This window comes from Pempheris klunzingeri, chromosome 4, assembly GCF_042242105.1.
Source record: "Pempheris klunzingeri isolate RE-2024b chromosome 4, fPemKlu1.hap1, whole genome shotgun sequence".
NCBI classification, from domain to species: Eukaryota; Metazoa; Chordata; class Actinopteri; order Acropomatiformes; family Pempheridae; genus Pempheris; species Pempheris klunzingeri.
In genome coordinates, this window is record NC_092015.1 from 14,655,358 (window position 1) to 14,669,178 (window position 13,821).

A 13,821-nucleotide genomic window follows, 5' to 3' on the forward strand; every position below is an offset into this window, starting at 1 on the left:
AGCAGAACTCACCCTCCTCGTCTCACTCACACACACACACACACACACACACACACACGAACAAATACAAACACACACACACACACACCACAGATGAACAAATACAAACACACACACGTAACATATGCACCAACAGCACGTACAGAGTGATACTGTACACATGCGCGCACACACACACAAACAAATGAGAATTGCAGGGAATCACATGTTGTAGCTGATCATCTCATATAGAGCATAAATTCTATATTTGTACTACTGGACCTGTGAAGGCTTTGTGAATTTGACAGTAATTTGATAGAACTGAAATATTTCTTGAATGTACGTGCTTGTTTTTTTTTTTTTTTTCCTTGTAAAGAAAAGTATAACAATATTTTTTCTGTTTTAATAGTTGAACGAGAGATTGCGGGGGAAATGTGTGACTTGTACAGACTCACAACAAAACTAGTAGAATTCTGAAAACCAGCACATCTAAAGCTGCCTCTTTGGATTTTCGTCTTTAAAATTGAGCTTTTCCTCCCGACATCACTGTTCCTGAGCAGAGGAGGAAAAGTGGCCTTAGAAACCAGAGGCTCGATGCTAAATTTAACCAGAAATATGATAAATATGAGGATAATTAGGCCTTCAAAAGGAAAGAGGAAGTGAGGAATTTGAAACAGGAGAGAGAAACAGGTTGTTGTTTGAACATGTATTTCAGGAGCTTTTGGAGAGATTGGCGGTTGTTGATTTAACGTATGTGCCTCATTCACTCAACACTTACCTCTGAATCACACGTGCGTCATCTGTCTTGCTGATAGTAGAGAGCTATTTTGTAACATTTTGAGCAGATACACGGAGACTATTTCATTTTAAATTTCAAACTGAATTTAGGTCTTTACACTCATTTAGAAAAAAAAAAAAAAAGTTTTATTTCTGTCTTTTATTTTAAGCCCAAAGTCAGATCTGATTGTACTGAAGTTTGTGTTGTGTGCTTTCTGGATGTGAATTTGTTCCTTTGGTATTCATACTCCATACTATACATAAATGGAAATTGTACTTTAGGCTGCTTTCAATATTGATAATGTCCACTAGGAGGCAGGACCATATTCTTTGTACTTTCAACCAGCAACAGCCCCACTGAACTCTAAATCTGTCTAAATTAGGATTAATCTGAACCTGCTCTGAATATCTCGGCAAGTTCAAAGAAACACAACAAAACGTGTGTGTTGGCCGAGGTGAAAACATGCTCTCGTGTCTGGTGGTTAACGTGTGTTAGGCCAAATTAGTACCGCTGCAATGTTGATAAAGGATATACTGTATGTAAGTCTTTAAAGTATCACCACAGGAAATTTTCAGCCATTGCTATAGCGTGTGTGTTACAAGTCAGTCTCTTTTTAGGTTTTGGGGGTATATTTTTTGGACAGCTCCTGTGCCAAAATCAGAAAAAGAAATATCACAAATATATTATAATGTCTGTTCTCAGGTTTTTCCGATTTGTTTTATTCTCATCAACGGCTTCATCCCAAAATCAGACACCATTACTTTGAAATCTGTCAAACTAATTTCTCCCTTTAAGAATAAATTGTCAGGCTACTATCTCTCAAGAGTTTTCTTTTTTAAAAAAAAATAGTTTTGTGTTAGTAAATGTATAGCATATTATCATCTCGTAAGACTTTAGTTCCCAAATGGGTATGTACCATGTTGGCAGACTGTATTGTCTTTTGAATACAGGTTCAGTTTCAGGTGGCGACCTGGACAGACACAGAGGAAGGAAGTCACTATCTCAGTAATACAAGGCATTTGCTTGCATTAAAGAAATCAGAATGTAAATAATTTTCTTGGATTATTTTTGTAAAATTTCAAAGGATATCTTCAATGTAATACTAAAAATAAAACTTTTAATATCCAATCAAATTATGTGTTGGTGTTATTTATTCAAGGTGCTAATTATTTAAAACAAGGCAGAGTATAAAGAAATGTATCTTTATTAAACAATATGCACTACATCCAAATAAAAAGGCACTTTTACAGTCTGATCCGTCTTAAACTATCAGAGAACACGAGGAAGCATTTTGTCAATCTTACGACCCGAAAAGTAACCAAATAACAAATCTTTATCATATAAAACTGGATAACGGAAATATCTGGACATTCTGTGGCTTAGAAATATGCTCAAGACGTATTTCAGCTCCTACTTTTCACCAAGATTGAATCTAATTTTCTTTCTTTCTATCCCTATAGATATTCAATTATATTTATATCCACAGATAAAGTAAGTAGGATTCTAAGGAATGAAAGAGGAAAATAAGCACTGGATGATGGAAAATTATTATCATTCACCACCACTTATATTAAAAAAAGTAGAGATCATGAGCTGTAAAACAACAACAAATATGTGAAGATGGTTTGTCTAAGTGCAACTGTACATCCAAACTAATATTCAGCATCCAAACTATATTCACAGCCATGCAAGCGCAGACTGAAATTGCATGGTGTCTTAAGCTCAAAGTGGGAGAGGCAGGCGTTCCCGCTATATACAGAAACAAAGATCAAAGCCTTGGTATCAAAATACATTCATAGTTTCCCACAGCAATAGAGTGCTCCATCTTACGACAAATCTTACACTCCACACTGTGCGACGAGCTAAAACGAACGACACAAACCATAAAACAACATCCAACCTGGCTGCAGATTCCTTTAACATATTCAAGTGCTCTGTGATCAGACCTGGCTTGATTACTGCCCGACTTCTCTCCAATTACCTTGCGCAATTAATCTGCCTGATAGAGTTTGCGCTCGAAAACGCAATCCTCTTATGCAAACTGCACCAGGCAGACCATCAAATATTACTCACGTCATTTAAGCCAGTCTGGTGCCCTAATAAAAAATTTTGCGTCCATGCTTTAAAACCGCGACTGATACCAGCCAAAGTCTGCGCCTCAGAGGACCCAGTCCCGGTTTTGTGGCATGCACTGTGACACAAGGTGTTATATGAAGATAAAGCATGTGGCTCTCTTGTGCTTGGGCTAAGCTGCTGTGTAAACACTTCAACCTTTAAGGATTTTATGACAACTAGTCATCCTTTTTGTTTCCACTGTCTTGAAGATTCTGAAAAGACAGAAAATGACAAGAAAATGTCAGCTGATGTGTCGTCATATTGTGTAAGGACACATAAATGCGTTGGGGTTCACTAAGCTTAAAAACAATGGATTTGTAAAGGAAATAATGGAATGAAATCTATTCCATTTATCTCTTAAAAATCCAAATTCTCATTTTTTTCTCAGTTCCTGGAGATTTTTGCCGTCCTTCAATAGTATTGAAATAGACTGAAATGGACAGGCTTCTTAAAACATGAATTACGGAGGAGCCATGCATCCATCCTGTCTGATGCAGATTCGTTTTAATGCCACTCTGAAATCTAAGTAGTGAATGACCCAACAAGTCATTATCCTGCTGTGTTTAGCACTTAGCATCACCTGGAGCTCCTGATGTTCTTTCAACAGTCTGTCATACTCCCTGGCGAGGCCGTCCATCTGCTTCTTCATCACATCTGCCTCTGACTGGGAGTTCTTCAGGGCTGAAGAGGAAACAAGCACACATTAGCACAGGGCATCGCCGCTGTCTTTAGCTGCTAGAGGTGACAGCACACAAATATTACAGTGGGCAAGTGCACGTGTGCATTGGAGACTAACCATTTGTTGAGGTCTTCAGCTCTTCCTTCAGCTTCTCAACTTCTTTCCTCAACAGCTCCATGCCCTCTGCGGTAGCCTTACCACTCTTTCCCTCCATCAGAGTCTAAAATAAATCAAATGACATGAATCTCAAGTGCATGAAATAGAGCATCTCTTCAGCAACGTGCAACTCCAATTAAATGTACATATTCAGCTTCACCAAACAGAGTCAGCTACAGGGATAGCAGTGAATAAAAGGGCTGTGGGCTACAGAAAGACAAAAGCCCAAGTCTGATCACCCAGATGCAAATTTAATGTTGAAAGACAAAAACACCAACTAAAATCTGCCAATGATTTTTTTTCCAGGTAAACTCAAATCCATTTAATTGTTTAACAGTATAGTCTGGCTCTACTCGCTTGTCTGATGTCGATTTTGCTTTAACAGCCTTTACTAACTAATGTGGGGCCCACCTGTTTCAGCAGCTCATTGTCTTCCATATATTTCTTGGCGGTCTGATTAGCACCGTCAGCCTGCGCCTGAAGAGCAGCCGTGGTGCCCGACACTGATGCCAGTTGGTTAATCAAGGTGACCATTCGCTTAATAACCCTGCAAAAATTTAATAAGATAAAAGAAATTCAAGGGACGGATCTAAATCTGCAAGTAACTAATTTTTTGTTAATTACCCATCTGTTGATTCCTTTTTTGATGTTGTGTCCATGTATCATATCAATAGAAGAGAGCAAAGACTCACAGCCAGAGGAAGACAGCGAAGCCAGAGATGTAGAGGTTCCTCTGGGCTCTAAAAAGCTTCATGTGCAGGTGGTCGAACATGTTCGGCTGCAGCTTGGCATCTGTGCCAAGTTCTTTAGCTGAATATTTCCTCACCTCACGCACGGCATCTAAAGAAAAAGATGGAGGCTATGAGTAATAACGTTTTCTACTATATATCATCTTCATATAGTTTTCAATTTAAAATTTCTGTCCATAGTCACATGATCTGATTCTGTTACAGTGTCCAACAGTACGCTGATATCACCCAATTTTCTCCCTGTTCACTGGTTATACTCTTGAAAAACCTGAAACACTTGATGTTTCACTTACCAAGGAAGAGAACAATAAGTATGATGATCATTGTGAGAAACACTTTGTTCCAAAATCTTGCCACACAGTTCCAGATCCTCAGCTGGAAAATACTCTGCCACCTGCAACCACGTGCACATAATCACACTTATTTACAGACAAGCAGGTCTTATGCAAGATCACTAAAATTGACAGTGTACACTCTGTAGCCTGTTTATAAGGCAAACTTACAGAAAACCAATACCATCTAGTCTAATACAACAGCCCTACGATAAATCCTCCCAGTTTCTGCATTACTGTGTTCTGTTTTAGAAAAGGTGAAGATTCAACGGTATGGTCATTTTTTGAAAATGTAGCCGGTGATGCTTTTTGACTGAATTACATTATACAGAGCTGGATCTGTTACGTGGCCTACCATCACTATTAATAGAAGTGGTTGAACACAATGATTAAAGCAGCTGCCAGTACAACATAATACAGCTTAACAGCACCACATACTCCTAGTCCTCCTTACAGCCTCCAAAATGGCCACGCAGCTGAAACTACACCTCTCTAACAACAGTTTTAACAAGAACTGAACCTTGATGAAGGATTTATTATAGGTCCACTCCATTAGACTGCATTAATTTTAAGCTAGGTTTACCTAATAAACTGGCAACTGAATGTATTTGTCAAGACTGTGCAACCCACAGGTTTTGTTTATATTGATTATACAACCATGTTGCGTTCATACAAGCCTGGTGCACATGTGATTCAGAGCTGTTACTCACCTCCTGGCTGAGATGAAGGGTAAACAGAGGATGACCAGAATACCCATCTCCACATAGAGAAAAGTGGCCACAGCGGTCCATTGCAGCGTCATCTCTGATGTGGGCCCCTGAAGGTGATGTTAACCTGACACAAGACAGACAGGGCAGACACCTGAAAATAAAAAAATAAAAACCGCGGAAATAAAGCTCGGTCAGTACAGCTGTGAGGTTTAGCTTGTGTGGCTTTTCTTCTCTTGAGAAAACAGTGCAGCCTCTGTTGAAATGATAACTTAAGCTCCTTAGCCGCACAGTTCACATACCCTAACATAAACTAGCAACGCTAACGTTGTCTAACACAATCTAATCCATTTACGTTACAGCGCCACCACAACAAATAAGTAACAACAAATGGAGTATTTCTATGCTTATTGGAGGAAAATATCAATAACATGATAATACATGCAGTCTTCTTATCTTCTGACTATGTGTTAAATTATAAATCCAATGCTGCGTTGATAAAAGCTAACGTGAACGTTTCCTGAACTGCTAGCTAACGTTACAGCTTACAGCAATAAGCTGCAGCTAAATATTCAGTCGATAAAGAAGGAGTCTAAGTTCATGTCACAGTTTAGCTATACATTTACACAACTTACCCACAAGTTATTAAAATACTGACAACGACAGGGAGAAACTTTGGAGAACTTGTGAAATGAACCAGAGCAAAGTTTGACTGCTCGTCTCTTCCTGTTCCAGCAGGCGCCTGTGAAGGACCTAACATCCGGTCCAGTTTTTCAACATAAAACGAATATGTGACGAATTATGTTGATCGCTGTGAAGTTAGTTAAAGTTAGATATTTGACAGCCTTTCAGTCCGGACCCACCAGCGTCTTCTCACTCAGTTACACCAAGTGTTGGCAGCAGTAGGAAGGTAACCTTACTTCTAAAAAATTCGCACTGAATCGCTAGTGGCTGACTTACGGACCATCATTAATTTAGTTATGTAAAACATAATTTGATCGTCTTCATGACGTGTTATCAAACATTAACATGGCTGAGTCATTATTTGTTCAGTATTTGTCAAGATTCCATTGTCTGACCTATGCCCCTCCTTTTTGCATGGATTCTGGACACATCTCAATTTTACTTTGAAGGCAAAAATCGCAGTATTTCCGGTCTGTTCCTTTCAAGACATCAATTAGCAAAACCACATTTATATCCAGTCATGTTATTGATTCGTTTGACTCATCGCTGCAAATTGCAAACCATTATACCCGTTGTCATGAATAATTTTACACATTATATTGATTTACAAAAAAATAGGCGCTCAGGAAAATGAATCATCAAGCAAAGACTCTGTAATTTAGTTGTATTATCCTTCACATCTGATGATTTTGACATTATTGCAAGGTATACAATATCTTCTCAAGCTTCAGTTTGCACTTCCTCACTGTTCCTAAACAGATACATGACTACCATTTCAGTTCAAGCTTGACTGGAGAAAACATAGCAATGAAGAGGACAGACCTGTTAAGCTATGGCTTTGAGTTTTTATTTGGCACAAAAATAAAATACAATCAAAAACACTAAAATCAAGTTTATCACATTTCGATATGCTCATGTTCCCAGATCAGGCACCGACCCATATGTGTTCTGGAGGTAATCTATTACAGCTGAGGTACTAGACAGAGAATTAAACACTTTTCTCTCGGGCTGGGAGCTAACTCTCTCCAGCATGTAGATAAGATGGTGGTGGAAGCAGGTGAATGGAGTTCCCTGCTCTATAGAGATGTCCACCCAGTCCCATATACACTCCAAAGGAGTATCCTCATAGCCGGTGAACATGGCAGGGTTAGCGAGCAACCCCCGCGCAGCCATCACACCTAAAAAGCAAACCCAAACAAGCAACAATTGAACAAATTCGAAAAGAATAGCATCATTTAAGCATCTGTCATGCGTTGATTAGAGTGTAAATTATCAAGAGTGCAATATGTTGAAAACAAACCCACCATCGACACTGGTACGCTGGTAAATGGAGTCCACATCACGGAGGTACTTAATGTCCCCATTAGCAATGACAGGGACAGTTACGCTGTCTTTGATCGTCTTTATGGCGTCATAGTGGACTGGCTGGTGGCGCTCTTCTGATGTACGGCCGTGGACTGTTATCCATGACACTCCTGCTGATTCAGCCTTCTGGCACAGATCCACCGTTCGCCTCAGGTCCTTGTGAATTCTGCGTGTGAAGTGAAATTTGTTCTTTTTTTATTATTATTATTATCATTATTAGGCTGTGACCCTGGTTTTACACAGGGGCACACATGTAAGTGTTCAAAATGTATTCTGACATACAAAATGTATTTTTGCCAGGGACAATATAATGTATAGCCCAACCAATACTGGATTGTTGAGGCAATGCTGGTGTTAATATTTGTGAGTTTTAAAGATCTGATATCAAATTGGCCCAGCAGATCTGTCACTCTAGCAACCAGTGTCAAAATGGCTCAAGATTTTTACCTTATTTTGATTGATGCTGTATAGTTGGGATTGTCCACTTGGTTTCTGACATGTCTGACCATGTCTTTCACGAGTTCAGGGTTGTTGATGAGACATGCACCATACCCGGCTGACATAGCCCATCTGAAAACACAACAACAAAGCTGATAAAACAACCTAGATAAAAAGAAAATAGTCTGAATTTGCATGCAAGGGGGGCGGGATCCACGAAAGATTCTTATCTAATCATCCGTCATGGTTAAACCTAATTGGTACTTGAAATACCAGGGATGAAAATACAAACATATAATTTTCCATTAGAAAAGAATATTCCAAACAAACTTTGAGTGTTTTAACCTAAAATCAAAATGATGAAATAACAGTGTAATAAAAAGTGACTGATCGCCAAAAGTGTATCAGGGCTGAATGTTAGTAGTTGCACCTTTGGGGGCAGCCACAGTTGAGGTCAACTCCATCAGAGAAAGGCGCTACCACACAGGCTGCATCAGCCAGAGTCTGAGCATCAGAGGCAGCAAACTGCACCACCAGCGGCCGGTCATCTGAGAAGGGAAAGGAAACACGAGCAATGGGGCTCAAAGCTTGGTCTCAAAACATGGCAGCATGTACAAAGCTCACAACTGACAACACATCCACCATGTGACTGGCAGCTTTGTGGAATGATGCTTGTTGGTTGCTGCAAAACATTATAGTATTTCATCATCACAGCTCATATTGTAACAGCCACTCACGCTCATTTGTAGTGAATTCACTGTCTCTGGCTTTGACAGATCGCATGAAGTCTGCAGCAACTATCATCGGAGTGAAGCAGATATCACAGTTGTATTTCCTCACCAGGGTCCTGAATGCAAGCCTGTGAGGAACAGGACTCTATTAACAGGCACGCAATAAAGGCTCGTTTAAACCACAGCACATCTCTTGTTTAATTAAGGCAGAAGATCAGACTGCTTTATGAAACACTTGAGATGAGGACAACTCAATTACTAACTAATTAATAACATTAACATTATTTAAGTTAGGGTTTCCCTCCTTGAATGTTATGTAATCCAGTACAGCACAAACAACAAAAGTAACGGCTCCCGACATATAAAGAAAACAAAACTCACTTACTTTGAGTACCGAACCATTGGAGCACATATTTTCAGGACTTTTCCCTTTTCAAACATGTCCATGACACCGGTGTTACCGTTAGAAGTCTTCATTCTTCACCAGCAGCGCCGTTAGCCTGCTAGCATAATAAGCTAACTGGCTCAATATGAGAGAGTAGAGTTTAAAAATGTGTTTCTGATATGTTCTGTTCGTCTGACATCTATTTCATCGTTTCACAGACGACACGAGACTGGATATTCCACGGAAAGTCACGCACAGACACGCAGGTATATACAGGTTTACTTCAGGACAACATTAAACAACGACGCACCATGCGGGAAGAAATGTGGGCGTGTTTGTGACCTCTGAACTCAGACGTCATACGATGTAGATTTTATTTTTTATTTTTATTTTTTATTCTTTAAGCCATAAACAACCAGTGTAATTGGTTTAAGTTTATAGAAAAAATATTTTTGTTAAATTATTGTAAAACGTAAAAATACGTGATGTCACAACTACACAGCTGCGCAATACCTTTTCGAGCTATGCTGCATTCAGGTTCTGTAGGGAAACGGTACATCCCGAGCTTTTCATTTACTAAAGCGCATAATACTCCATTCAGTTTGAGGAATTATTTTAGAATAACTTCTCACACATGTAGGGACATATATAGAATTAAAATGTCCATGAACATTGCTGGTTTGATTTAAACAGTAAATATATGAAACAAGTTTTCATTTACACCAAACTACAGTCATAATTTATCCTGCAGATAATATAACTATAAAATATGTAGGCAGCATATAAATAGAAGATACAATAAAGAATGAAAAATATATTCCAAAGGATCAGCACAAAGTTAGTTTGTTTCTGTTGTTTTTCTAACCGATAACCGAATACTTGGCAGGTTGTGAAGATCAGCTTCATCGGTGCAACAACGCAGGGCTGCAATACCAAAATGACTTATATGTAGTGAAACCAAAAAACAATGAAATACACTGAGATCATAGTAGACGATGTTACCCAATACTTACGGTTCCTCAGCAGCCTTCATCGGCTCAGGGTGGCCAATGGAAGAGGCATCTTCTGTGGAAACCCCTCTGGTACTTGCCTGCTCAAGAAACATTGACCTAATGGAATACACATGAATGCTGCAACCTTTTTTCTTTTTCCTCTTCTTTCCACACCCTATCAGTAGAACAGACTCAATGGTCACAAGATGAGAGAGAGATTATGAGTTGGATTTAATGTTTAACTTATTTGAGGATCAAGTAAAAAGCCAAAAGTTAGTAACTTCTGGCTGATATCAGCAGAGGCGTTCTCATGCTGTGTCTTTTATGTCTGTTTGTACTACGTACTAATCATGTGTGTTGTAATTTTAAATACAGACTCAGTTGCACGTAATATCAATTATTCCCATTTTTCCAGTGTCTCCACTGTGTAGCACCAAGTCAACAGGAAATCTTTATGAATCAGAATTAAGCTCTGCAATGTTAAAAACATGTTTTGAAGTACAGAATCGATTGTGATCTGGAATGACAAAAAGCTCTCTGTAGTACTTTCCCCTCTGGCCACATGAGGGCATTGAAGCAGCACAGTTCTAGAAAAGTCTTTTTTCCATGAGTCTTGAGAAAAAAAAAGAAAAAAAAAAAAAAGGACCACTCACTCCAAATCCTAGTACCCTCTAATCTAATCCTTTCTACCAGAGATTGATAGTACATCAATTCATCCACAGCGTTTAATATGATTTAGTTTGAATAAATTAGCTGCAAAGCATCAAAAAAACATGTTAAGAGCTTTTTTGTTCACATGTACCGAGATGAGGGATAATCACATCTCTCAGTCACCCATTTTGAGAATTCAGACATGCAGTTCCAGTGTTCAGAGTGCATTTGTTATTTTGCAGGCCCAAATAATTCATTTCCTCGGTCTGCTGTCATTATTTTTAAGAAAGAAAAATGACCACTTCTTCATAAAATACTGTTACCTAATAAACACTTTATTTCAAACTGGCACTGGATAAGTGACTAATATCAAAAAGAAGCATCAACGGATACATCAATAAGGCACAGAGGGCATCACAGAAAAATATTCCTTGCCATGACCGTGGAGAGACCCGTTAATTAACTGATAAAACCTCAGAACCTAAAACACAATAAATACAATTTCAATCCAAGTCAAGCCAAAGAAAGTGATAGCAGTGGAATGCAGCCTCTTATTTTCACTAGTAAGCCAGTGAGTGATAACAAAAACACCATCCACATTTCAGTAAACTCCACACTCATGATCCATACTGCCTGCCTAATCAGTTTGAGCATCACAATCAGACAAGCTCCCTTCAATCTACAAACATAATACATTATGAATCGCAGCCATAAACAGTGGCCAGAGCGAAAAGGTTGGGAAGAGCTTAGCTTGTGCCAATGTTGTGCAGATATACACAATACCCTGTGAACAAACAGAACACGTGCTATTGAAGAACTTTCACCACATCCTTTTTACAGCGTGGATAAGTCGGTGATTTCGCAGCATGCATCCAAACCCCAGCACCACATTAAACTGCCCTTCCTCTCACTTACATGCCAGTCGCTTTGAACCATATTGCAAAGTTAGCATTTCTAAAAATTCTTTGAACTGGGGCAAGCCCCGCCGTTCATTAGTTAAAACCAATCAGTCTGCATACTTGACTAACTTGACAGGACGTGAGGGGAGTGACTTTTGAGGGCAAATAAGGATCCTCCTCATCTCTGTCCATAGAAGTCAGTTCGACAGCCATTAAAAACAAATCAAGCATGAGCGTGCCTCTGGAAACCAACTAGCTACAAAGTGAAGCATTTAATGAAATATCCAGTCCAACTACTGGCATGGATATGAACATATTAAGACATGGACTGAATGGATATTTCACACACACGTTTTCCATGTCTTGTCCTCTCTGATATCCGTAACATCACAGCACAGATGCTGCCTGTCCACAGCTTGGGAAGGGCACTTAAAAAGGTAAGAGGCTACGCAACTGTACAAACAACACAGCAGGTCAATGGCACAGGGGGAGCTACAGTATAGCAGCCGTGGGAAAAAAAACAAAACACCCTTGCGTGTCCCCCAGCCACCTGCCCCCCTGCTCCGCCCCTCACTGAGGTAGCTCCCTCCGGCCAGTTGCCTCCAGCTCCACGCTGGAGAGAAATCGCCTGGATAGTCGGTGGCAGTCGTAGCTCAGCTCTGTGGTGTAGACGGCGCTGGTTTTCTTGGGGTAGATGATGGTGGTGCTCTTGAAGTGCTGAGGCCGATGCCGTGGCTGGAACTCGAGCTGCGTCTTGTAGTGCCGCCAGGTGCTGTGGGGCACGGCCATGATGGTCTGCCGGCAGTGTTCAAGGCCCTGGCCCATTGGCAGCAGGGCCACGCCCTGGATGAAGTGGCGGTCTGAGTTGTAGTGCACGGATGAGGTGTATCTGGAGGAAGGAGAGTTAAATGGTTTAACTTGGTGCAAAAATCATGAAGCGAAACTAGTCTGCATCCCAGCTGCACCAAACACACCCCAACTATGGGTCAACTAAGTCCACCGTTCTCTTATTTACGCACTTTGCAGTCATTGGCTGCCATGGTACATATAAAAAGATACTAGAACCTGCATGTTCTCATGGTGCGCACATTTACTACTCCAGCAGCATCCAACGCTGCACAGAACAGGTCATATCAAAGCCAACCCACCTTATTTCCTTTGGCGGTAATGGGTCAAGTGCTATGCCTTCTCCAAAGGACAATGGGTGCAGCTGGAAAGATCCGGTGGGTAAAACTGGAACCTGCAATGCAAAAGTCAGCCCTCCAGTCAACACACAAGGATCTGACACTGCACGTTCTCATAGCCCCAGTGCAGCGCTGAGGTGACCCACTTTCTTCAGTAGGGAAGAGCATGCAGAAAGTTCCTGCAGGGTGGGGTGGGGGGGGGTCTCAAGTGATATTTCACAAACATTTAGGGTATTTAACAGGAAGAAAATGGCTGACAGGGAGTCTGCCAAACAATGGGCACTGTGTGATTGGCAGAGCAGACTTCCTGTGTGCAGTGTGAACACCTATTCCAATTTAAAGACAACCTGGTGTGACAGAGCAACTTACCCCTCCAACATCTACTCATGCATTTATGGAAACTATCAGGCTTTCATGAGTGCAATACAAATTCCTAGTGGCATGCAAAGTGTTCCATATCAGATTTCAAGCCATGAAAATGTTCTGGTATTTTTAAAAAAAAGAACAAATGTTTAGCTGCAGTTTGTGGTCGTTGACACATTGCTTAAAATCACAGCATAGTGTGGGAAGTGTCGGTACCCACCAGGGAGCCCCTTCCTTCGTCTTCGGACACCGGGCTCACCCCCCCGGCTTTCTCCGCGCACACGGGCAGCAGCCAGGCGCCGGGGCTCGGGCTGGGGGGCAAGCCAGAGTCCGGGCTGTCAAGTCCTCTATCAGCCCTGCAGCTCATATCCAGCGGATCTCCTTCACATACATTTGGCAAGTTCAACCTGCCAACCATCTCTGGTTAGAAAAGTTGCAAAACTCCAGCGAGTACGGCGCAGATTACGACAGGGGAGAGTACTTCCAGTCCGCAGTTCCTCTTTGCGTCCCGCGCGTTTAATCTTGGTGCGAAGTCCCCCACGGTGCGACCGTGACCTCTTCCCGGACAGGACGCACGGCTGCCCACTGGGAAAAAAAAAAATATCCCCCAACCGAGCAGCTTCCAGACAACCAG

The 13,821-nt window shown here is 40.8% G+C and overlaps 3 protein-coding genes across 4 annotated transcripts; all 3 read right to left on the reverse strand.

Annotated features, from left to right (window-relative positions):
• Positions 1 to 1,945: 1,945 nt before the first annotated feature.
• On the reverse strand, positions 1,946 to 6,224 carry bcap29 (B cell receptor associated protein 29). 2 transcript variants are annotated; one of them, XM_070828744.1, is made up of 8 exons: positions 6,131 to 6,224; positions 5,499 to 5,622; positions 4,750 to 4,850; positions 4,400 to 4,547; positions 4,119 to 4,254; positions 3,669 to 3,771; positions 3,453 to 3,553; positions 1,946 to 3,084 (listed from the first exon to the last, which is right to left on the reverse strand). In XM_070828744.1, the coding sequence occupies exons 2-8, from the start codon at positions 5,588 to 5,590 to the stop codon at positions 3,049 to 3,051; spliced, it is 717 nt and encodes a 238-aa protein (XP_070684845.1). In that variant the 5' UTR covers positions 5,591 to 5,622; positions 6,131 to 6,224; the 3' UTR covers positions 1,946 to 3,048. The 2 variants fall into 2 exon arrangements, with proteins under 2 accessions (XP_070684845.1, XP_070684844.1); XM_070828743.1 differs by having other exon boundaries at positions 5,499 to 5,649.
• A 643-nt stretch (positions 6,225 to 6,867) lies between these two features.
• dus4l (dihydrouridine synthase 4-like (S. cerevisiae)) lies at positions 6,868 to 9,417 on the reverse strand. Its single transcript, XM_070828741.1, has 6 exons — positions 9,099 to 9,417; positions 8,720 to 8,841; positions 8,413 to 8,530; positions 7,992 to 8,114; positions 7,484 to 7,710; positions 6,868 to 7,357 (listed from the first exon to the last, which is right to left on the reverse strand). The coding sequence occupies exons 1-6, from the start codon at positions 9,188 to 9,190 to the stop codon at positions 7,092 to 7,094; spliced, it is 948 nt and encodes a 315-aa protein (XP_070684842.1). The 5' UTR covers positions 9,191 to 9,417; the 3' UTR covers positions 6,868 to 7,091.
• A 2,790-nt stretch (positions 9,418 to 12,207) lies between these two features.
• Positions 12,208 to 13,653, reverse strand: rflnb (refilin B). Its single transcript, XM_070829798.1, has 3 exons — positions 13,408 to 13,653; positions 12,789 to 12,880; positions 12,208 to 12,529 (listed from the first exon to the last, which is right to left on the reverse strand). The coding sequence occupies exons 1-3, from the start codon at positions 13,603 to 13,605 to the stop codon at positions 12,211 to 12,213; spliced, it is 609 nt and encodes a 202-aa protein (XP_070685899.1). The 5' UTR covers positions 13,606 to 13,653; the 3' UTR covers positions 12,208 to 12,210.
• Positions 13,654 to 13,821: the final 168 nt, after the last annotated feature.